General features: G+C 41.7%; 1 protein-coding gene across 4 annotated transcripts in view; it reads right to left on the reverse strand.

The window, feature by feature from the left end:
- Plp1 (proteolipid protein 1) overlaps positions 1-25,931 on the reverse strand; it is a 101,941-nt gene that overhangs the window by 33,845 nt on the left and 42,165 nt on the right. For 2 of the 4 annotated variants that reach the window (XM_078034459.1, XM_078034457.1), the window contains exons 1-2: positions 11,554-11,612; positions 2,284-2,370 (exon numbers count right to left, since the gene is read on the reverse strand). The exons of 1 other annotated variant lie outside the window; for it this stretch is intronic. In XM_078034459.1, the coding sequence (XP_077890585.1) occupies positions 2,284-2,370; positions 11,554-11,597 (131 nt within the window). In that variant the 5' untranslated portion in view covers positions 11,598-11,612. Of the gene's footprint in view, positions 1-2,283; positions 2,371-11,553; positions 11,613-25,931 lie in introns of those variants that run through there. One more of the 4 variants, XM_078034458.1, reaches the window with a different exon arrangement.

Consider the following 25,931-nt stretch of genomic DNA (forward strand, 5'->3'; position numbering starts at 1 on the left):
GAGGAGCTCCTTCTCTGGACAAGCCAGGCAAGAGAGATGAGATCAAGGAGGAAGTTCTTGAGTCTTTTTTGAGGCCAGCAATGGACAAACTATTCTCAGATACAGTGGGTCCTTCTTAAATGGATGGAACTGGAAAATATCATGCTAAATCAAATAAGCCAATCCCCCAAAGCCAAATGTTCTTTCTGATCTGTGGATGTTAACCCAAAACAAGGGAGGTTGGGGAGGGGAATAACAGCAATCCACTGGATTAGACAAAGGGAAACAAAGGGAAAGGAGGGGGAAGGGAATAGGAAAGACAGTAGAATTAATTGGTCATACCTTTCCTAGCCTTGTATTTGTATACACCACCAAGGTAATTTCACATCATGTACAACCACAAGAGTGGGAACCTAAACAAAATAAGTTATACTTTATTTATGTATATTCTACCAAAATACATTCTACTGTCATATATAACTAAACATTTTTTAAAAAAGAATCAGCTGGGAAAATCGCTGTTATGATCTGCCCAAGACCATATTTAGGACCTTTTCCACAAGAGTTCTGTGGTGGTAGGGGAAGGGGTGTATGCTAGATAGATCCTACATGTTGGGTTATAGGGATTACAAATCCTCTGTACAGGACCCTAGACTAACACAGTGTCTTGGCATGGCTGCCTTTTTGAAATAATCAGAGAACATAATAGATATAGGAGAGTATTAGGATCATTTGAATTATCTATGGTTGAGATTTGATCCTCCAAACTTGGATCTAGGAGGACAGAGTAGAGGGCAGACTTGGCCCATCTGGACTTCCATTCTGCTGTTTATCCACAGCCACCACAGCTACCAGCCCAGTTTGTGCTCCTCCTCCTAGAAAGCCCCAAACCCAACAATAATACAATGCCTCTTTTTCCTTCCCACAACCCAGCTGATACAGTCTGCATTTTTTAAAAAGAACCTCCCTTCATCTTCCCTTGAACAGGAGATAATGGATAGAAAAAAAGTATCAGCTAAATCCAGTAAAAACAGTTCTAAATCACTGACAAATTCTATTAGAGTCCCTCACTGGAAGGAGATGAGGAGATTCGCAAAGCAAGTTTCAGAGAATACTAGTTCTATAGGATGGTGAAAGTTGTAATACAAAAAAGAGCAGTTTGCAGACAAATACCTTTAGGAAAGGCTGGTACTATAGTTTGAATATAGTTTGTCCCCTCCAAAAAACATGTTGAAATTTGTTTCCTGATTTGTAAGTGTTAAAAGGTGGTGGGATCTTAAAGAAGTAATTAGGTAGTTAAGAGGGATTAATGTCTTTCTTGCAGGAGTGAGCTCTCATTCTCTGGAAACTGGATTAGTTATCACAAGAATAGGTTTGTCTCTTCTGCACAAGCCTGCTTGCCCTTCCTCTTTCCATAATTAGTTGAAGAAGCACAAAATCCTCACTACTGCCATGCTCTTAGACTTCTTAAACTCCAGAACCCTGGGCCAATAAATCTCTTTAAAAATTACCCAGTCTCAGGATTTTGTTATATCAATAAAAACAAAGCTAGCTGGGTTAACCAAAGTTTATAAAAAAAAGTCTCTTAAGACTTCTCAGAACCTCTACTATGTGACTTATGATCTCTAAAAGATAAACAGAATAGAATTTGCAGCTTGGTGCCATTTATAAGCACTTATTATATGCTGCACTGATCCATATGTATTAATCTTCATTTATTCCTCAAGCATCTATTTATAAGATAGATGCTACTATTATCTTAATTCTATAGATGAAGCAATCGAGGCACAGAGAAGTTATATAACCCAGCCAAGGTCACAAGCTAGAATTCAGAATAGCTGATAATTTGGGGGACTGCAATAGAGAGTATTGGATCAGTGTGGCAGAGACTGCACAGATGATCATGAAACCCATTTCCTCTTCTTACAGGTCCACAACTAAATTACACACTTCCCAGACTCCCTTGCAATGAGGTGGTCAGTCCTTAACTTCAGAATGTGGGCAGAGACGCTTGAGTCCTTACCAGCCTGAAGAAGTTCAGAGTGGGTTTTTCCCCTCCATATTCTCTTTCCTCAACTGTTTGCCGAATGCAGAGTAGCCAATAAAGTTCCCCCAAAACATAAAAGATGGCCAAGCCACTGTATGAACTTATTTTGGGTCCCTGAATGACTTTGAAAATTAGAACCCACTAGCTTACCTCACCCCTACCCTCTCCAAGCAGCACTGCACTCTCATATGGATAAGAAAGCATTGCTGATTACATTAAACCAGTGAGATTTGGGAGCTGTTTGTTATAATACTTACCCTATGCCAACATATCCAATGCAAAGCAGAACATTCTTTCTTCCTGTAGCTTCTGCTAGACCAAAGATTCTGAGGTATTTGTTTACACTGAGGAATGAAAAATGTAGTGTAGTGAACACTAGCTGTGAAGTCATTCAGAACCAGATTCAATTCTCAGATCTCTCACCAGCTACACAATTTTGGGCAAACTGCTTAACTATTCTGAACTTCTGATGCTTAATTTAAAAGTGGAGATGTTAATGCCAAACTTAAGAGTAGTCATGATGATTAAATGAGATAACACAGAGAAAGTGTCTGACACATAGTAGGTGCTTATTTTAAAGTAGCCATTGTCATTACAGGGAAGCCCTGGCACTCTACTTTACACATAATAAAGACTAAATAAACAGAAGTCCCTTTTCTATCATTCCTTCCCACATCCTGATAGCATAAGCCCTGGCTTGGCTTGGCAGTACCCTGTCTGGATTACTACCCTCCCAGATCCCTCCCGGCTAGTGTTTTCTTGGCAGTACCACCCCTTGCCCTATCCTTAGCAATGGGTCCATGCTCCATTCTCATCCTATTCTAGACAAATGCCAAAGCCCCAAGTGAAACTATTCTCTACTGACCTCAACTCTTTAAAAGGTGAGATGAATTATGTTCCTCTTCTAGACTCATGCCTTCAGCTCCACCTACTCTGGAGTCTTCAGAGCTGACTCCTATGCCTGGAATGGGCCAAGACTATGTCACCTCCTGTACTTCTAGTGTCCAATTTAATGCCAGCTTCAGTGTACGGGGACCAAATGTGGATTCTTCAAGTGTCAGCCAACATACTGCCACTGAATGTTGCAAAAAGGCATACTTAAGTCCTGCAAAGAACAGAAGTTGCCAACTGCAGAAAGCTAGTGCATGTTGGGGGATGCCCAACTGCAAAATAAAAATTCTATGGCAAGGGGATCCTTGATCTATGGCAATGTATTATGACCCTGAACAGTGATCCAGAAAACTAAATTCACACCCACCCACTTCTGGGAGGTGGAACAGGCAGAACAAATGTTTCTTCTGACCTGTCTATTTCCAGCCCTCCTCAATCACCTTCACCACCACACAAAAAGAAAAAAATCATATATATGATACATACATATGTGTGTGTGTGCATATATAAAAGTTCAGCTATTTTTAATTCTGATTCTCCAATGTTGTCCTGAATTTCTCAACTGTTTTTCCTGCTCCCTCTATGCTCGAGTTTTCATTGATTTGAGGCTCTTGTTCCCTTAGGCCTCGGGCTGATGAGGATCCTGAGGTAATCTCTTCCATGGGCTATGTTGGTGGGTGTCAGTGAGGAGCATGTTCTTGCTGAGGGTATGGAGGGCCTTCCCTTAGCCCCTGCACACCATGAACACCTCCCCAGCTCTCTCTGGCATTTCCTGATGTTCTTAACTATGAGACCTATGGGCACATGACCCCTCCCCCAATACTATTCTCTCTTCTGTGAGGCCTTAAGCCCTGAAAGAATCAGAGTATTGGAGCCAGCACAGGAAACACATCCTAGAGGTCTCTAAGGCTTCAGGGCTAATCACACTGAGCTGAGGCTGATCCAATGATCCATGAGCAGAAAACTTTAAAAGATGCCATGGTCCCTTATCAGAGCAGGCATCTAATAGGAGCCCTTTGCAGCTTGAAAGTTCAGAACAAATGCTCCTGAACCTATTCCCTAGAAGGTAGACTAAATCTATGTATAGCTAATAAGTTACTGAGTGTTTGGTAAATACGCAACCCTGCTCTAACCACTTTATATATAATTATGCACTGAATCTGTGAAACACCCCTATAAGAAAAGTACTATTATCATCCCCATTGTATAGGCAAGGTAACTGAGGCACAGAGAGGTTACATAGCTGGAAAAAAATTTTGAACCAGGCTTGGGATATAATTCAGTTGGTAGACTACTTGCCTTGAATGCACAAGGACCTGGGTTCAACCAGCAAAAAAAAAAAAAAAAAGGCAAAAAATTTTGAACCTAGACAATCTTCCTTCCAGAAACCATACTCCTAACCATGCACCAACTGGCTAGCATGAGTATGCATAGACAAACCCCCATGGTGCCCTCCACCTACCAAGTGAGCTGTTAGTCACTCAGGACCTGGTTCCCAATGCCTGGATGCTTCATCCACCTCAGAGAAAATCCTAGTGTTTTTCTCTTGTAAGACCTTGGAACAGTGTAACCTTAGGGCACAGAGCAGGGAGACCCTCCCAGGAATATGAAACAGGCTTAAAATGGAAAGGCTGGGGGGGTAGAAAAATCAAATATCTGAAGAGTGAAGCAGCTAGTATGGTAATGAGAAAGCAGGAAAGAATCCCCTCCTTTTCCCAGGCAATACAACTGCTACCCTAGCCTCCCCCACAAACACACTTATGTACACACTCACATGCACATACTTCAGTGTTTATTTCAGCAGAAGGGCAGAGCCAGCCTGCCAGAAGAAGATATTGCTTGTTAGTGAAGGAGCTTGGCAGATGTGGCCATCTAGCTCTGCTTTTGAAAGAAGGAAGAGCACTGGGGGCTGGGTGACCTGCAGAACTCCCGGGGCTCAGTGAGCACCTCCAGGAAGCATGGTCACTGGGATGACACTTGGTTGCTCTGTAAGACTGGATCATTTAAGAAGCAGTGAGCATAGCTTTGTGAGGAGCCTACTGGGCTTTCATTCTGGAACCTTCCTGAGGCTAGTTCAGTAGAGACACCCAGAAGAAGCCTCATTCCCTCTCAACTCTCCTTATCCTCCTTCTTCTCAACCAGTGGGCTACCTGAGGATAGAGCTGAATCTCCATCAGTTTCTAGGCTTTGACTCCTCTGTATAAATATGTATTCTTGATGACCCTTTAGTATCCAAAGAATAAGCTGGCTAGACAGTGAAGCAAAAGCTTTCCTTACTGCTTCTCTACCAATGGCTCACCATCCTGAATGGTTAAAACCTGTCTACATCACATCATTAGACATCCATCTTGGCAACTGGCACCTATTATTCTTTCTCTTCTCTCACATTTACAGGTACATTGTCTCACATGTATCTATGAGACTCAGTTTAATCATTTGTAAAATGAAGATGATATTGCCTTGCATATCTCCTAGAAATTTTTGCTTTATTTTGCTTTTTGTAGTGCTAAAGATCTATCCCAGGGCCTCATGCATGCTAAGCAAGTACTCTACCACTGAGTTACATCCCCAGCCCCTCCTAGAAGTATATGAGAATCTGATTAAATAAAGTTCTGAATGCCCTGGTCAAGTACAAAAAATGTTGTATGTGCTAGGGGACTTGTTGCTATCACCCACCAGTCTATGAACTTCTTATGCCTGATGGTTGCTTTATTAGTGCCCAGCAAAGTACTCTGCACACAGTAGATTCTCAATAAAATGATGCTTTATGAATTCAAAATATGACTGGGAGCATAGCTTTTTAGGATTGCAAATAATCGTCACATAAGGTGCTTCATAGCCCCAACCTTGGATTAAGCCCTTCCCAGAGTTCCTAAGAGCAGTGTCAGGTGATGCCAAATGAACCTAATAACACTCATTTTTTTTTCAGTGGGAGTAGGTCTACACTGAGCTCTAAGCAGATTGGGTCAAAGTACAGTTTCTTCCCCACCCCATATTAATGAAAAGGAGGTAGCATGAGGCAATAGATAATATTGGCCAACATTGTGAAGGTAGAGTGTAATAGAGGGATAGTAGGAAACATGGAGACTCTTTGGTTTCTGGATACTTATTCACTGCAAATCTTTTTAGACCCAGTCAATGTGAACATAGTGAAGGAAGAAGGCTGAGTAGGATCATTTCACTTCAGCAGCAGGCAGATGGCCTAAGACTCAAGAGAGGGGAAATGATCAAAGACCCACAGAACTTTGGGACCTTTAAGGCCACCTCCTTCATTTTATAGTTGAGGCCCAGAAACCTGAATTAATTAATTTAAGGTCACAGAACTAAGAAAGGATACAGCCATGACTTGAATCCAAGCATCCCAACTCACAGACTAGGGTTCATTTTATTCCCCACCATCCCAACTGGAGGTAAAGGTCTTTTTATTATTCCATATCCCATAGTCAATTCAATTTCCACAGAAATCCCAGGAGCTTAAAAGGACAAAGCTTGTCATTCCCACTTATGCCAGAGGAAACTGAAGCCCAGGGAGGTTTTTGCATTAATAGCCACATATATGGGTGGCATGACCAGGAGCATAACCTAATGCTCCTGACAAAGCAGCTCTGTGGCTAAAGGCAACACAGCTGAAATCAGACAAATATGGGTTTGAATCTCAGCTCCACAGATTTCTGTCCATGAGATCTTGGAAGAGTTGACTGTGTTTGTTTGTTTGAGGCTCAGTTTTCTTAATTACAAACTAGTGAATGAAAATACTACTGACCTCCCCAGGCTGTTTTGAGTGTTAAGTGAAGCAAAGTACGTAGAGTTCCTGGAATAGTTGGAAGCACAGAGTAAATGCTCCATAGCTTACTAAGATTTTCTTTTTCTTTGCACCCTCTGAACTTAGTGTCCAGTAGGAGGAGGAGGAGGGAGGGAAGTTGCTAGCAGAAGCTGAGAAACTGAACTTTGGAACACATAACTACCAGTGTTCCCTTATCACTTGGACCAACCCCCTTCCTCCCTCCCTCATTTCACCAAGGACATTGGACAAAAGAGTATCTGGAGTGGACTGGCATTTCCCATGCCATTTGTGTTCCTGGGCAGGCAGCTTGCAAAATCTTTAAATACATTTTTTTTAATCAGCAAATCCCAATTGTCTGACCTTGGAGGCAAAGAGACAGATAGATAGACAACAGATGTAGAAGCATGATCCAGAAGGACTGAAGGCCCCACAGCTTGAAAGTGGGGGAGGAGGTAGAGGCAAAAACTAAGGAAAGGAAATAAATATGCACAAATATGGATGCTCACCACATGATCAAGTCCCTTTTTCCCCAGACAAACAGCCAAGCAGCTTTGTCGCCTGGTAGGACCAGGACTCCATTTCTCTCAATACCACTAAAATCAAGGTCAAAAACACCAGCTCAATGAGAATCCTAGCTAGCAGGAGATTGGCTCAGAAGAAGTGAAAAAGAAATGATAAGCAACCACACTTTCTAGAGCCCTCCCCCTTTTGTGTCCCCATGTATACCTGTGTGCTCCTTTTGACTTGGTTCTACCTAGAGACCACTACAAGGAAGTGTTATCCCTCAGTTATAAAATATGCCAGAGCCAGACTGGAGACTTGCATTCCTGTCTGGATATCTCCTTTGTCATGACTCAAGTCTCAGAGATTATTCTTGCTTTTTATGCCCTTGGGAGCAGGGCTTTTCCCATTGTTTTGTTTTCATTGTTTTGTTTTTTTGTTTTGTTTTGTTGTTGTTTTTTTTTTACATTTTATTCAGAGACAGGGTCTCACTGAGTTGCTTAGGGCCATGCTAAGTTCCTGAAGCTGATTTTGAACTCCTGATCCTCCTGCCTCAGTCTCCTGAGCTAGTGTGATTACAAGTGTGCGCTACCATGCTGGCCCTTTTCGTCTCTTTACTGGCAGCAAATCCCTAAAGTCTTCTCTCTCCAGAACTAGCCCTCTTGGGGCTGAGCCCAGCTGGGCAAAACTGATAAGCCTACAGCACTCAAGGCTGAAGCAGGTGAAAAGCAGACTTTCCAGGCACTTCCCTGCTAGGGATTCTTCAGCATAGTGTTCGGGCTGTCTTTAACTAAACAGTATCCCTGCCTTTGGGTTCATTTACTCAAGGAAAGCAGTTCCCCCAGTTCCCAGATGTCTTGGCTTTCAGGTTCCTAAGCTATATATCTAGCCTATCTCCCAGATGGCCCAGGGGAATCTCTGGGCAAGTGTAGTATTGGCTCTGTGAGTAGAAAAAGTAAAGCTTCTCCCAACTCCTGAGCAAATGAAGAGGCTTATCTCACAGATCTAAGACTGGCAGGTTGGCAGCCTTACTGACTGGGTATCCTGGGTCAAGTACTCAGCACAAAAATGGAGAGATTTGGAAAATGAGCGAAGGGAGCTCACATTCCAATGAGACACATTCAAAATATGGAGGGCCCTTGAAGGTCTCTAACCAGCTAACCTTGTTTCACTTCCAGTGCCTTCTTGTAGGAGCATCTCCTCCAGGTAGACTAATTGGCATCCAATGACAGAGACCAATCCAAATGTCCAGGTTCTATGGCCTGAATGTGTCCCCCAACATTCATGTGTTGAAAATTTAATCCCCAAAGGAACACTGTTGGGAGATGGGCCATTTGGGTACGTGTTTAGAAGTGTGAGGACACCACCTTCATGAGTGAATTAATGCCTGTATAAAAGGGCTTGTGAACATGGTTTCATTCTCTGTTGCCCTTCCATTTTCTGCCATGTGAAGACATAGCATTCATCTTTTATGGAGGATGCTGCAACAAGGTGCCATCTCAGAACCAGAAACTGAATCTGCTGCCCCTTAATCTTGAATTTACCAACCTCTAAAACTGTGAGAAATAAATTTATGATTTTTACAAATCATCTATGATTTGTAAACAAATCATAGATGATTTGTAAAACACAAAATGGGCTATAAGAGCAAGTGTTTGGCTCCTGGGCTCTTTGTATTCCCTGCTCACCATCATTTCCCATTATAAGAAGAAACATGGTTAAGCAGAAAAAAAAAGGAAAATTACATTTGCTGAACAAAAATTGGTTGCCATACACTGTCCTGAGCATGTTCTTATACTGTATCTCATCCCTTCATTCTATTTTCTTCCCCTAGGATTGGGGAATGTGCCCTAAGTGCAAAGAATTGCATTGAATGGAATTTTATTAGTCATATATCACCATCAGTTCATGAATAATGCACTTCCTTTTATATTCTATTTTGTATTTTTTTCTTTCCCTCTTCATCACACTTTTTAGTTCCAACTCCTTTCCTGATGTACATTCTTGTGTATTTGATTTATATAAATAGTATTATTCCATATACCTTTTATGCTTCTTTGTTTCATGTAATATAAGATTATAATAGATAGCTAATTCTGTTAATACCTATGGATCTAATATGTTCATTTTAACTACTGCATAGTATTTTGTGATTCCCATATGTTGCATGTTTTTTAATTCATTCTCCTGTAAATGAATATGTAGGTTGTTTTCAATTCCTCCTTATTACAACACTGCAACAAAAACTTTCATGCAAGCCATTTTATGTACCTATGAGAGTAGTTCTTGGGGGATTTATATTGAGAAATAAAATTGTTCTGTCAGAGTACATTTACAAATTCAAATTCTTTAAATACTTCCAAATTCCTCTCCAAAATGGTCATATCTATGTACATAATCCTTAGCAGTATGTGAGGATTCCTGTCTCCCTATTTTGTTACTAATGTTTATTAGCTTCTTCTTTTTAAATATTTTGCCAGTATGGTGTGTACAAAATAATATCTTGCTGGCTGGGTGTGGTGGCACATGCCTGGGATCCCATGGCTTGGGAGGCTGAGGCAAGAGGACCATGGTTCAAAGCCAGCCTCTGCAACTTAGTGAGACCCTAAGAAACTCAGCAAGACCCTGTCTCTAAATAAAAAAATTTAAAAAGGGCTGGGGATGTGGTTCTGTGTTTAAGCAAGCCTGGTACTCCCCCCCGCCCCAAAAAAATATCAGTATCTTGCTGCTATTTTGTTTTTCACCGATTAAAATGAGGTTTATCAGTTGTTCAGATGATTATTATCTGTTTATTTGGGCTTCCCCTTTTGTAAGCTGCTTTGCCCATTTGTTGTTTTTTTTCTATTGGATTTCCTGTCTCTTTTTTTGCCTCACATTTTCTGGATATTTATTCTTTTGCTCATATATATCACAAATATTTTCTTCCAATTTGTCATTTTTCTGTTTAATATGCTCATTTTGTCCTTGGTAGAGCAGAGATCTTTATTTCCAATGAAAATCAAATCCACCCACTTTTCCCTTTATGATTTGTGCTCTCCACACTTTAATAGAACCTTTCTACCCCCAATACTACAAAGATATCCTCCTATATTTTCTGCTAATAATTGTATAATTTTGCCTTTTATGTTTAAGTCTTCAGAGTTCCAGAGTTCATTTTGTATCTGATGTAACATAAGAATTTAATCTTTTTTTCTATTTAATAAGTCAGTTTTCCCACTATTACCATATTATGCCTGTTATACACAGCACGGGCCTTTCCTGTGGCTCTCAGTTCATGAACAGTAAGTTAAGATACATTCACTGAGCTCCTACTGTGTTCAGAGCCCTGAAGAGGGATACTAGTGGAGTTTATGATGCAGAACTTGCCTTCAGGAAACATGCCCATCTAGCTGGGTAAACAAAGCGTGGACATAGAAAAGAATTTGAGAGTCTACATAAAGCTACAAATAAATTTTTTAAAAGTCCTTGGAAGCCGAGAATACAAGTTTGGGAAGTTAAAAGGGAGCAGGATACCTACTCTAGGCTAGGGTGGATAAAAAGTTTAGACTAGGAGTATAGGGACAACATTTGATATCTTCACTCTGAAATGCTCATTCAATCAAGCTAGCTTTATGCAATTGCCACAGGATGAAAAAAGAGAGAAAAGACACTGAGACTTCAATATATGCCATGTTCTGGCCCTGCTAGTGCACTAAGGGTTTCCTTCCCTTCCTATTGCTCCTCAGCCCCAGGGTACCAATTAAGAAGGAAGCAAAATCAGTTCTGACTGCAATCCAGGTACCCAGTCTACACAATCTCCCTGAATCAGCTGTCTCCCTTCTCAGAGGCATGGATTGAACTATTTATAAAATAATGATAATAAAAATAGTAATTACTATCATTATTATTAGTAACAATATTACTAATTATTATCATATCATTAATAGTAATTATAACAAGTAATAATTATAACAATTATTATAATACAAAAACTTCACAACCTTTCTGGAGCCCAATTTCCTTGACAAATCTGCTTTACCTTGTCACCAGTGGAAAAAAAGGCAGCTGATTGAGAGAATTTGTGGACTGGAAGCCTGGACCCCAATCAAAAACAAACTCTGAGTGTGGGAGACCCAGGACAAAGTTTCAAGACTGAGCTGCCTCTCTTCAGCCTAAACTTTTGTCTTTTCGTTTTCCTATGCCTCACCTATTCTTTGGTTGGAAAGGAAAAACTATGAAGATTTTAGAGAGCCTCAGCACCCCACCCACTGCAGTCCTTCCCAGCCTCAGGATGTTTCTCTATGCCACAAAGGTATAACATCCTGTGTTCCAAACTTGGCCCTCCCAGGTGTCTGCATTGCAAAGTACATACCAATTATCCTCAGTAGGGCAGCGTGCATTTAGTGTAGCCTGCATCAGGAGCTGATTTTGCTCCTAGTAATCTTCTGCTTTAGTGGTTTGAGACTCTGGAGGGGCAGGCAGGAGGGGAAGTGAGGGGAAGGGAATGTGGGGGAAGAAAAGCAAACAGAACTCACCAAAACCAACAAACAAAAATCTCAAACTCCCAGCTCCTTAATCCTCCCAGGGCCTACTCCTCACCATGGCAACCAGTAAGCCTCCAGGCCTCCTCAGTCCTCAACCCAGTTGTTAGTGGAAAGCGGAGGCTGACTGCTTTGTCTGGGATGATTTCAATACTGGATAAATTAAACTGGTCCTGGGGAGATGGGAAGCTAAAGGAGGGAAATGACAGAGAGAAGCAAGGGAAGACTTAGGTGATAACTGGCAAGTTTCCATTAAGCAGCATCTCTCAGGAACTCTCTTGGGAAAGTGGTATCTCTAACGCCAACTTGTATTAACCCCTGAACAGTCTTGGTGACAACCAACCCTGTCCTTCTCTTCCCCAGTCCCCTCAGGCAAGACTCTGCAATGTAAGGAAAGCTGCAGCATGTGTGGATACTAGTCAGCTCTTTGCAGTACAAAGGAATTTGCTTCTTCCTTGACCAAAAGTAAGAAAAGACAGAAAGTAAAAGTCAGCAGGGTATCCACTTTCACCTTGCCAAGGTACCAGGTCAATGGTGAAGGTATAACTCACCAAAGAATCAGGAAGTACACTCACTCCTTAGGAAAGATCCCTGGCAACTCAGCATCTCCGACCTCCAACTCTGCCTCCCCAAGCTTCCCCAAAGCACTATTGCTACAGCCCTAATTTGCTTCTGTCTGACCACTACAGGACACTGACCCTTATGGACAGACAAACATCTTCCACTGTAGGCAGTCCTTAGCATCACATCATAGACTGTATAATTCCTACTGGCTATTACCTTGGTAACGTTTTTCCTAAAAGCCTGAGGCTGGAGCTGGATGTCGGGAGGAGCCAGATTTGCTTTCCTATAGAATGACCTTAGCATTGACTTAGAAATCAAACATGAGGTTAGTCCCCAGGTAGCTCACATTGGTCCTGCACCACAGAAGTATGGGTGAATCCTTAAAACCTTTCCTAAATTCATGCTTTGACAAGGAAAGGCAAGTCAATAATTTGGGGTATGGGAGAGAACTCAGAGGAGGCCCTGGGTGTTTCGTTCATGTCAATAGCTAGTAAAAGGTTACTGCTGATTTGGTTTTCCTAGTGGTCTTGGTTTCTGCCTTTGAGAAGGAAAATAGGCATCCATTATTCCTTAGAAACAGTATGATCTCTGGTGCCTGATACAATGTGCACAATATTCCCCATTCCCTTAGTGAGTAGCCGAGTCCCAGAATCTGAAAAAATAATCATCTCCCCTTCATCCTAAACTTCCAAGACCTTAATAACTTAGAGATAATAATTTATGAGCTGAGGTAGAATCTTGCTTTTGCTCACCCACTCACCAAACATTTATGGAGGGTTACTAGACTAAATTCCATGAGGGCAGGTGCTCACCACTGTGTCTCCAGTGCTTCTTGGCAGACATTATTCAGTGAAGATTGTTTTTGAAATGAAACCTACTATGTATATAATCTCAGAGTCTGTTGATCACTTAAAATAACAATAGCATGTAAAGTCATCTTTCATTTAACAACTACTATGTGCCAAGACCTGTGTTAAGTAGTTTACATGCACATAAAACTGAGTACAACCCTGAATGGTAGAAACTATTATTGACTCCATTCTCCAGATGAGACTAATGAGGTATGATGATGTTTATTAAATTTTCCAAACTCACACGGTTAATAAATGGCAGATCTTGATGCCAAACTCAGATCATTGGACTCCAAACCTGGCCTCTCTCACACCTCTGGAGATAGGGAAATGCCTTGAGACTAAGGTCACTATTTGTCTCCCTGAAATGCCATTTAGCTTTGTACAGACACAGTTCCTTGACCACATTCTTTCTTACCAACTTTAGTAAATGGATTTGCTCAAAGGGGCCCAGGTAAGAGCTTGTGGGTTGCTGAGTACATCTTTCAAATTATAAATATATCTGACACAAGCACAGTTTAATATTTTATAAAACATTTATTTATATATCCTATCGTCTTAACAGCAATCACATGAGGGAGTTATGTTAGCTGGCACTCATTTTACAATTAAGGACACTGAGACTCAGGAAGGTTATGACAATTGCCTAGGGTCACTCATTCAAGGAGTAGTAGAGCTGATGCTCAAATCCACTCTTTCCTGATCAGAGAACATCAGAGCCTGAAAAGCTAGGTCCCCTTGGCACATAAAACATTGGAAACTGTTTTGTGCCATGTGTTAATTCCCACTAAGACATTGTTGCCTCTTCTTCAGACAAGGATAAGCTAGGGCCCCAGTGCTGTGTCCCAGTTGCAGGGAAGACCTGTATCGTCCATGCTCTGTCAGATTTAGGTACAAATCACCTTGTAGGAAAAACCTGTCTTCTTCTCAAAGGTGCTAAGAATGACCCCTGTGGCTGCCCCCCAATAGGAATATGTGCTCAGATGCAGTGCGAACTGGCAAGTTGCTTCTGTGTTTGTTTTTTTTCCCCCTAGCATCTAAATAAGGACTAAGAATACATGTCACTCCTTCCCTCCATCAATACTTTTTTTTGGTACCAGGGATTAAGCTCAGGAGCCCTTAAGCACTGAGCCACATCCTGAGTCCCATTTTTATATTTTTATTTAGAGACAGGGTCTCTCTGAGTTTCTTAGGGCCTTGCTAAATTGCTGAGGCTGGCTTTGAACTCATGATCCTCCTGCCTTCGCCTCCAGAGCTGCTGGGATTATAGGTGTGTGGCACTGTGCCTGGCTACTCATCAGTACTCTTTCCTCTCTGAGTACTCTTAATCATTTGAAAGTTCAATGAATAAAGGGACAGGCCCACCCCTAGATATGACAACACTACTCTTTGGAGTTAGGCAATGATTATAAAGAGATCAGTGATTCACTGGGGAAAAGTCACTAGATTACTAGGGATTTTGCACCAGCCGAAGTAGGATTAACTCCTAAGTGGCAAAGAGGATTTGACAAGGATCCCTTAGAATTCTGCCAGCGATTCTTGTGTGGTCTTTCTCCTGCTCCCGACCATCCCCCATTACTCCCATAATAAGATGCAGTGGTTCTCTGACTCTCCCACTGTCAAGGGACTCTTCTCTGAAAGAATAACATTCCCTGGGTTTCCTTCTCTGAATTATTCATCTTTGCTGCCTGGGCATGACAAAACTTCTCATTAAGAGCCCTGGGTGGGAGGGACCTACTGGGCCCAGCCCCCAGAGCTAAACCAGAGAGAAAGTCAAGGGCAGAAGACAGGCAGTGGCAGGATGGGAGCTGCCCCCAAAGGGGCTGTGAGGAGGGGCTGTGAGGCAGAGACCCTGACACACAGAGCCTCGGGAGGATGAATGGAACCTCTGGAGGCTTGTGGCCATGAGATGAGCCCAGTGCTAGTCGGGGCTGTCATCCTTCTCCAAAACTTGTTTCCAATCCAGAAGGCCTGCTCCCACCAAGCCTTCCCAGTCTTCAGAGCCTTCTGAGGCTGAGCAGTCAGAGAAAATGCAATCATGGGACTCAAGAGACCTGGGCCTGACTATTAGGACTCTGGCCGGAAGCAGGGACAAGTGATCTCTATTGTAGCTAGAGAGATGTAAGCCATGTGGTGGAAAGGACAAGGTGCGGGGAGAGGAGATGTAATTGCTAGCTCCAGCTCAGACATTCATGGGCTGTGTGAACCCAGGGGCATTGCTGGTCTTCCTTTCCTCTGAGTCCTCAGCTGTATAGGTGGACAGTACTATGTGCAGCAGGGATTCAGAGTATGGGATCTGGGGACAGACTGTAAGGTTCACATCTCAGCTCTGGGATACAATAGTGCTACCTTGAAAAATTGCTGCAAACGTATGTAAAGCAACCAACACTCAGCCCTAATAAACACTCAATAATCATTGGCTTCTTGCATTTCACGAGTCTCTCATTCTCTAGAACTTGATGCACTTTCAGGTCTTTCTTTCCAGAGGGAAGATCCTATTTTTGCAGTTTTGTAGGTTATGCAAATGTAAACATGACCCACTCATTTCCTAGACACCCTTGAAAACACATTGACATAGAGAATAATGATCCCACCACTCATCCAGACTCTGCATGCAATAGGGGTACACAAACATCGAGGACCCCCTCAGAGAGGCAGGGAAGCTGAAAATCCAGGACAAAAGGGACAGCAAGAACCAGGCGCTCTCCTTCTCGCACAAAGTCTGGCTGCCTTGGCTTCACTACAGTACATTTTGGGAGTGACTTAAGATTCTGCCTAGGATAGGAACCTATGGAGACAGGGTTTAGTCCCTTGCTTTGTCACCTTTGAAGACATTAATAGTTGTTACAGACTGAATGTTTGTGAAATTCATATGATGAAATGCTAACTAACCCCTAATATGATTACAGATGGGGCCTTTGGGAGATGTTTAGGTTCATATGAAGTCATGAGAGTAGGCCCTACACAGTGGGATTATCAGTATAAGAACATAAAGAGACCAGAATGCTTATACTCATATCCCCCCCTCCCTCCCCCCTCCCTATGTGAGTACACAGTGAACTGGTAACCATATTCTAGCTAGGAAGTGGAACCTCACCAGAACCAAAAAACACAGGCACCCTGGTCTCAGACTTCTAGATTCCAGAACTATAGACAGCTGGTTTCTGTTGTTTTTAGGTACCCAGTCTGTGATATTTTTATGGTGGCCCCACTGACTAAGTCAATGTCATTGCTACAAACTGCACTCCCCAGACAGACCACATGGAAGTACTGTTACCAGCATTGTCAACCAGAATGGGATGGGCACCAGTGTCTCCCCATCCATTCTTTCATTCATGCATTCATCCAACAAGATTTATTTGGCATGTATCCTGTGCTTGACCCTCTGCTACATGCTGTAAAATGCACAGCAATGAGATGAATAGACCTAGGCCTCAATCTCTTGGAGTCTAAATACTAGTAGAGAGAGGAACCCATGAAGAACCATTCATGTGGATTTGAGATTACAAATTTCGATAAACCCAACAGAATCAAGAAACGGGATGTGAGAGCCTATAAGATAAAGTAAAAGGCCAGGAAAGAATTAAGAGGAGGTGATATTTAAGCCTCCACCCAGAGAAAGAAAGAAGACACTAGCTAGCTCTGTCCCTGCCCCTGAGCAAGAGTATTCCTGAACCCTTTGTCTTGGTAGAGTCAGTGTCTCTGAGGTCTGGATACCTGCTGGCTTTCACTTGTGTAACAAACATTATGGGCTTTTTCAACCCCTCCCCATCAGACCACAAGTTTCTACCACTAGGAAGACTGCATAAAGGTAATGACTGGGCTGTACCTCCTCCAGAGACTATGAATAATCAGGTTAGGGTTAAGTCTAAGAATTTCCATTTTAACCAGGCCCCCAGGAAAGTGATTCTAAAGTTGCTGGAATTTGGAGAATCTTTTGGATACAGGATGAAGAAGGCAAGTTAGTGGCAAAATCCAAGCTAATAAATCATGGCCCGTGTTTAGAGGTCTGTGAAAAATTTCTAAGTGTTTTTTCTTAGGCTGACCAACCATGCTGGTTTGCTTTGTACCCACCCAACTTTAGCATCAAAAGTTCTTTATTGGGCTAGGGTTGTGGCTTAGTGGTAGAGCGCTTGCCTAGCATGTGTAAGGCACTGAGTTGGATCCTCAACATCACATAAAAATAAATCAATAAGTAAATAAAGGTATTGTGTCCATCTACAACTAAAAAAAATATATATATATTAAAAAAAAGTTCTGTTTCCCAGGAAATCCTTCAGTCCTGGGCAAATCAGGATATTGATCTCCCAAATTCCTAGAGAAATGCCCACCTGGATTCACCTTAAAATGGAGGAGTCATTAAAGGTCTCTCCAATCTCTCTATGGCCAAGGTGCTAAATTTGCCTTCTTATCCATCTGGCAAGAGGTGAGCAGAATGTCTTCCTCTAGCTCCCTGGCATGCACTCTGTCTTTCTTTTCTTTCTAGACAGGTGTCAAGAAAATGGAACTGTGACAACTAGCCAGTAGGTCCCACAGCAAAACCAAAGTACTAAAGATGAGAACACCAATGCTTCACTAAAGGCTACGCCCTAGTATTAAAAACTAAAGCAGAAAGAAACCATCAACTGACAGATTCACAGGGTAATAGAAAATAAGACATATAGCATCACTATGGCAACCAGCCTCCAAAGGCCGCCAGCACCTGCTCCTTTCTACATGAGATTTCCCCAAACAAGGATATTTCTTACTTCCTTGTTTCTCTTTCAATAAAGATGTTAATTTCATTTCCCCTCATTTGTGCTTAATGTTCCAGGAGCAATTTAGCTTTCTCTCCCTGTCTCTCCCAAACCTTTTCTTCCCCTGAATCCCCATCTTTTCCTTTCCCCACTATGTCTCCTCTGTTTTTTCTCTGTTCCTGCAATTTCCTGCCCCTCTCCCCAAGAGCAATATTTCTAACTACCCCTTTTCCCAGAGCTAAATCTTCATCCAGGATGTTTCATCAGCTATAGTTCTAATGGCCTAGTAAGCATTGGTCTTTGTTCTGGGTATGTTCCAATGTCTCCATCCTCTGTTCTGGTATTCCCCCCACTCTAAAGCTGGGAGACACAGTACAGTAAAACCATGTCAGCCCACAGAGCAAATAAAGGGAAAGAAGGGCTCCAAGGTAAAATAATAATAATAATAATAATTTTTGTTAAGTGCCGACTATTGCCTGATGCTACTCTAGAACTTTATATCTGTTATCACATTTAATCTTCATGATGACCCTAATGACATAGATATTGTTTATTTTCTCACTTAACAAATGGGGAAATGGAGACCAGTTATGATGCTTATAAAAGGTCACATAGCTAGTAAGTGGCAGAGCAAGAATTTAAACCTAGGCAGTGTAACATCAAAGCCTGCTCTTTATTACTACTTTCAAAAGAAGTTTCAGGAAGAAGACCGTCCCTTTCTCATTAAGTGAGAAGAATGGGGTCTAGGTAAAGCCTTTAACTGGCATTCTCTAAAATGTGTCTGGTTAATAAAGAGGCCCTGAACAAACACACACACACACACACACACACACACACACACACACACACACACACGTGCTTGCTCTGGTCCACAGGGACAATAAAGCAGAAAAGTGAGTAAGGAAATGCAGGTGTCCCTCATTGTGAATCTCTTCTCTTTTTCAGGCATTTGTCTAACACATATTTAGCCAATATTTTCCACAAGGCTCTGTTCAGCCTATCTAGAGGCCTCTGTATTGTTTGGGGGAGACCATTAGGTACCAAAAGCCCTGTCTGTGAGGCTTGGATCTCTAGTTACCATTTTTGACTTGTTTCTAGGGATAATGATACTTACTAGTTGACCAAAAGCATGGCTATGAAAGTACCAAACACAGTGCTTGACAGAAAAGGGTTAACTTTGTAGAGACAGAATCATTTCTACATGTGAAATTCCTCCCAAGACAAAGGGTCAGGCTGAACTTTTCCAGAAATGGGATGGATCTCGGGTACAGGGTGCCTCTCTCAGGTTGGGCTCTCTCAAAGCAGAGGCTGCCTACAGAATCTACCTTCTTTTTAAAAAATATTTTTAGTTGAAGATGGACACAATATCTTCATTTTATGTATTTATTTTTATGTGGTGCTAAGGATTGAACCCAATTCCTCATACATGCTAGGCAAGCACTCTACCACTGAGCTACAACCAATCCCAGCATCTGCCTTCTTACCTCCTGGAAAGGGGCAGCTTTCTCTTTCCACTTCTTGTGATCAGAGACCCAGCCCTACAGAAAGTACAACACTCGGTTCCAAAACCAATCTTCCATCCTGATGAGGACTCTGCATAAAGGAAGATGATGCCAAGACAACATAATTATTGTCATCATATTGTGACAAGACATGCCCAAGATTGCAAGGGAAGGTGGTCCCACAGGACAGAGTTTAAAGAAATGGTTTGGGTAGAGGAGAGAATGCCAGGAAATTCTCAGGAAATCTAGCCATTTCTGTTTCTCTTTCTTGCTTTCTCCTCTCTTATCCTCTTCTTTCTTTCTTTGGCTCTGTTTTTTGGAGAATAGTTACTGAGTAAACAGTGGAAGAAGGAGATTACATGTGCATAAATTGCTGACTTGTGGCTTAATATAAAGGGACTCCTTTGGCCTTAGTGCTGAATCTTTACTGCAAAGTGTCGATTCAGGAGGACAAGACTGACTGTGCCTGTACTCTTCCAAGAAGATCTCATGACTACAAGGTGCAGAGCAGAGTATAGGTGTGCACACACATGGCTTGTGGGGAGAGGGAATAGAAGAAATGCCACAGAACACAAAGCAGAAGACCAGTTTGGGTTTTTGGTGTCAGACAACAGTGTGGCAGCAAATAGTTGGCTTCTGAGCCAACATTTCTAAGATCTAATCCTAGTTCTGTACCAAATCATTAGATCACATTAAGCCTTTCATTGTACCTTTCTGGTCTCTTCTGTGGCTTTTATAATGAGAGGTTTTTATTTGATCTCTATAATCTAGCTATTTCTATGTTGATGATTTTCTATAAGATTTTTGAGGGGTATGGGTAATGCTGGCTCTTCTTCCTTTGTCCTATGCAAGACTTTCCTCTCAAATTTCAGTCTTTCTCCCCATTTCTCCCCCACAAGGCACTTCTAAATCACCTGAGAGGACAATTAAGGCTCCTACCATCTCTGTTCATGGTAGAGGTAGGCCAAACTACAGAGCAGGATTAAAGAGAATTGGTGGCAGGGGGCAGGAGGCTATGGAACAAAGAAGAATCAAAGCCTTTAGAAAAAAAATATGTGTTCATTTTATCCACGATTCATCTGGTGGCTGAAAGGACCTCCTTACTGGGATGGAGACAACTTCACTACTAACCACAGCAAAGTCTGATTTGGAAGGAGGTTTTTTTTTTTTTTTTGGTACTAGAGATTAAACCCAGGGGTACTTTACCACTGAGATACATCCCCAGCCCTTTTTATTTTTGAGACAGGGTCTCACTGAGTTGCTTAGGGCCTTGCTGAATCACTGAGGCTGGCCTCGAACTCGTGATCCTCCTGTCTCAGCCTCTAGAGTCACTAGGATTATAGGAATGTGCCACCACAACTGTCTTGGAAGATGGTATTGATGGAGCTAGCCACTGTTCCATAACCTTTTTTGTTCCATAATATTTTAAGGAAATTTTAAGGATCTAGTTTGTTTTCACTTGACTAGAACAGTCAGTTGGAACCTACCTGGCTTTGTCTCCTAATTTGATGGCCAACTTGTTTGACCTTTGGGGAAAAGACTTATATCATGACCAACCTCTGTGGAACACAGGTTGGAGAATGTATTCGTCCAGGGTGAGCTTTGATTCATTTTGGGGTGGGAGTAATAGGGATTGAACTCAGGGTCACTTAACCACTGAGTCACATCCCCAGTCCTTTTTAGTGTTTGAGACAGGGTCTTGCTAAGTTGCTTAGGGCCTTGCTAAGTTACTAAAGCTAGCTTTGAACTCACAATCCTCCTGCCTCAGCTTCCCAAGCCACTAGGATTATAGGCATGCACCACCATGCCTGGCTGGCCTTTGACTCTCAAAAAAGCAGAATACCTGTCCTTTCATCACTTTCTACTCTCTTCCTGAGATCAGGGAAGCTACATAGCAGAATCAAGTGCTATGATAAATAAATGAATAAATCATTCTTCTCGTATCATCCCACTTGTTTAAATGAAGAAATTAATCTTCACCCTTGATGAGCATCAGGAGATTTCAATTCATCTCTAGAAGATGACACTCTAAACATGCTGGTTAGTAGAGGTCCAAGTAGGTACAGGACAATGGAGAGGCCAAAAACTGAGTATGGAATTGGACATTAGACAGACACCTAAGTATTTCTTGGCCACTAAATACAAAAAAAGAGTGTTGTTAATGTCATTTTAATCATTACTGCTTGTCTACCTCCACTTTCACCAACTTATAATCATGATACAGTTATATTTGAGAAAGTGGAGGTAGGATGAGAGTGAAAGTATGAGAGGGAGAAAAGACAGATGTATGGTATTGAGGGTCTTCATTTTCACATCTGTAAAATGGTCTAAGAAGGGCCCATAAAAGCAGATAAAATTAAACTTAGAAGGTAAAGATTCTGAAAGATATCAAATAATCGTTCTGTATCCCACCAAGTTGGAACAAAGAGTCTTCCATATCTCTGACATTACCCTTGGATGCCAGAAGCTTCTCTCTCATAATAACTATGTCTTGTTTCTAGTATGTACAGGGATGAGATAATCCCCTCAGGGCAAAGGGATTGGAAGAGCAGTTTGTTGCTGCTTTATCGTGAGTGGGATCCCAGCAAACTTTCTGCCAAATAATCAAAGAGAAGGTGGAAGAGAAGGAGGAGAGGAGAAGGAGGGAAACAGAAGAAAACCACTTCAAATTCTTTCCCTCTAGTAGCTGAGAATGAGTTAAGCTACCCTACTCTCATTTCCAGTTTCTTCCTGGGTGCTTCTGTACAGTGCTAAAATGGTTATCCCTACTCAGTGAACCTTTTAAACCATATCCTTCTCCTTTATCATTTCATAGACCTGGTTCTATACACAGAGAAGACATGGTTCCCCAAGTGCTTTTGCTTAAGATGATGCAACTGAGCAAATTTCCTGTCTGTGCATTATTGCTTGCCTGAAAATGTCAAGACCTCAGCATCCTATTTGTCTTTCCTGAAACTGGACCATAATTGAGGCTAGTTGTACTAGGTTTGCAGTTGTGAAATAGCACCTGCCTTTGACTCAGCAGTGGGCACACCGCTGTGGAAAGTGAGGGGATTATAGAACACGTGGGAGGTAATGCATGGTAGAAAGGCAATGTGAAGGTTACAGAAAGAAACTGACAATGGGCAGAAAAGAAAAGTCAGAGTTCTCAAAGCAACACTCGGCATTTGACGATGATGTTGCTGACAGTGCAGAAGTGGATGGCAGCAAAAAATGATCTGTGTGACCTGCTGGGATTTGAAGTAGCCTGTTGTCTGACGAGTATCTCTGGTAACCTTTTAGGAGTGCCTGTCATTGATTATAACTTGCCACTTCGGGTCATATGCAGCATAATTTTACAAAATAAATAATGTCCCCCCTGTACAAAAAGAAGTAGTTTAATTTGGCACCGTACCTAGTATTTCCAATTATTCTGGGTAAGTGACTGGCAAGAAGGACTTCATTAGTATAGTGCAAGCAGAGGCCACAGCCACAAATTAAAAGGACTGCTCTTCACACCCAAACTTCTTTGGCCATAGTCACACTCTTGAAAAATAATTGCTAACAGCAGGGACATGACCCTCATGTTATGACAAAGAGTTCTATGTGTGTGTTTGCATGCACACTTGTATAGATATCCAAATGATGAACCCTATAGGAGGGCATAATGCATTGTTCATAATGTTAAATTTACAATTCTTGGCATATAAAATTTGCAGACTTAATGATACCTATATTACTGACATAATTAATGCAATTTTGGTTTTCTGTGTAATTCTATATAATCACCCAACAAACTTTTCCTTACTTCGGTGTTCGGGATCTTATTGCAGAAAACATTAAATTTACCCATGGTAAAAGCAAAAAAGAAAATACAGGAGGATGGACAGACAGGAAAACAGATTAAAAGAAAGGTAGAAAGAAAGGAGGAAGGAGAGAATCCTAAATAATTGGAGACCACTTAGAGAAGTCCCACAGTTAAGAGTGCTGTTAATGTCACATAATTCTTCTAGTGAGGAAGGTGCTTATTAGCAGTTGAAGACAAATATGTATGCACCACGAAAGACAATTATGAGATATAGACATGTGTATTCTGTAGGGTTGGATTATTACAGGATAAGCTTCTTGGGAGGGTGTCTGGCAGGTGATGTCTTGTGTGATGTGACTAGCAGATAGATTCTGAGATAGATGGATATGACACTCATTACTGCCTGCTGGAAATTAGTCTGTTTTCTAGGCCATGTACTAAATGATCTACTCAAATGCTAAGAGAAGCACTCGGGCCTGGCAGCTGATGACCCATACAGAAGCCTTCTTTGGGAAGGATTTACATTACAAACCCACTAAAATATAAACTACATGAGGGTATGTATTATTACTGTGTTCATTATTGTATCTCGGTCACCTAGAACATATGGCAGATGATTTGCCTTCAATACATATTTGTTGAATGTATGCACAAATTAATGGAAGTTAAAACCATTCCACACAGTAAATATTTATTCAATCTCCAAGTTCTGTTGTTTTTGTTATGTAAAGACACACATCTTACACAGCATGGATTAGAACAATCCCCCAAATGAGTGAAATAAGATATTCATGTGCATGATCACAAGTATAACCCAATTTACCTTTGAGGAGAGGTGTGACATGGTCCTATCATCCCCTAACAAGAAGGTTGCAGAGTTATGAGAGCCAAGAGACAAGGAGAGTCAATGTAAGTGCTATGGAAACCTTAATGAAACTCTTCTGCATGGGTAGTGAATTGCTCTCAAGTGGCTAATTGGATGAGTGATGATTCTGAGGGTCCATCAACAGAGAAATGATGCATACTGGGATGTTTGTCAATATGTCTTCCCTAGCAGGAGCTTTACCACTCTGTTGTGTCCTGGATGCTGAACAGAGAAGTCAGCACAAAGGCAGGGCCATTCGATTACTTGGTGCCATGCTGGTGCTGATACCTGATGTGTCTTTGAAGATGGGAAGGAACTTAGTTAACCTCTCCAGCAGACTCCTCCAAATTCAGACACCCCAGGTTTTGTCTACAAAACCCATACTTAAGGGGCTGGGGATATAGCTCAGTCAGTACAAGGCCCTGGGTTCAATCCCCAGCATTACACACACACACACAAAAAAAAAAAAAAACAAAAAAAAAACTTAAATATTTCATTGAGCTGGGCACAGTGGTGCAACCTGTAACCCCAGCAGCTCAGGAGGCTGAGGCAGGAGGATCATGAGTTCAAAGCCAACCTCAGCAACTTAGCAAGGCCCTAAGTAACTCAGTGAGACCCTGTCTCTAAATAAAATATTTTAATAAGGCTGGAGATGTGGCTCAGTGGTTAAGTGACCCTGGGTTCAATCTCTGGTATCAAAAAAAATATTTTTTTCATTAAAAGGAGGTTAAATCTTTGAAGTGTCAGACTTGTACCATTCTCCAAAAGTCAAGAGAAAATTGAACATGTCTAACATACCTTCAATTTGGTTCAACTTTGCTCCAGTTGAGTCTAGAACTGAAACCCCCACAGCCACTACTGCCCACAAACACACTTGGACTGTCTCCTGAAGTCTGGAGGGCTAAGTTATTTCCAGCCTCTGTCACCAATGTTTCTAAGCATTGGTAGAAAAGCTCCCACTTAGGAGTATACTGTCACATCCTTGGAAGTTGAAAATGACCCTGAAAAGAAAAATTCACACACAGCAAAAAGATGTAGACTTGTTCCTTAGAGATCCAACTGAAATGCCCCAGTCATCGTCAGCAGATTTTTAAAAAGGCATCTGTCTTTTATTTCAAACCCCCTCTAATTTCCTACCCCAATGCTTCTAAAATGCTCTGGGAGGGTCCTTGGATTTGGAATACAGTCTGACTTCTGAGAACCCCACAGGCCACTTTCTACTTCAATGAGATAAGAAATGGAGGGGGAGGGGTGGCACACCATGTGAGTAATTGTAGTTGGATTTAGGAAGCTATACTAAATGATTATCCAGTTTTGACCCTCAAAATATAGCCCTAGAAGTCACCAAATTTATAAACAATACCCATCCCAATATGGACATGCTGCCCCTCAGATGGAGGGTTCAGGAAGACTGCATGTCAGCAGGGTGCAAATGCAATTTTTCCTGCATAGGACTAAAATGTGATGGAATCTTTCCTGCAATGAAAGATTTATGAAAATGTGCTTAATCCATTTTTAGCAGCTCAATAGTTTTTTTCATGACAAAATAATGTATTTCATCCTGAAAACATGTTGACTATTGTAGCTTCCACACCACCTCAGCATTGCAACAAACCCACTTCTCATACCAGCAAGGAACCACACACCATAGTTTGTAACAAGAAGGAAAAGGTTATGGGGTAAGGATAGACACAACTTTGTACCCTTTACCGACCAGAAGATGCTGAATTCAACTTCAGAGAGTGTAACTTCCTTTTGATTCAGGGAATTCTTGGAACTGGCTTATTCAACTCCTAGCAGAAGTTTACCCAGTTCTTTGTCTCATTTCCTCCCATCTTTACCAAGAATTTGTTTCTAGAATCTTAAGAAAACTATACATCTTCATCATGTGCTCATTGCTGTAG

This window comes from Ictidomys tridecemlineatus, chromosome X (assembly GCF_052094955.1).
Source record: "Ictidomys tridecemlineatus isolate mIctTri1 chromosome X, mIctTri1.hap1, whole genome shotgun sequence".
Lineage (NCBI taxonomy): Eukaryota > Metazoa > Chordata > Mammalia > Rodentia > Sciuridae > Ictidomys > Ictidomys tridecemlineatus.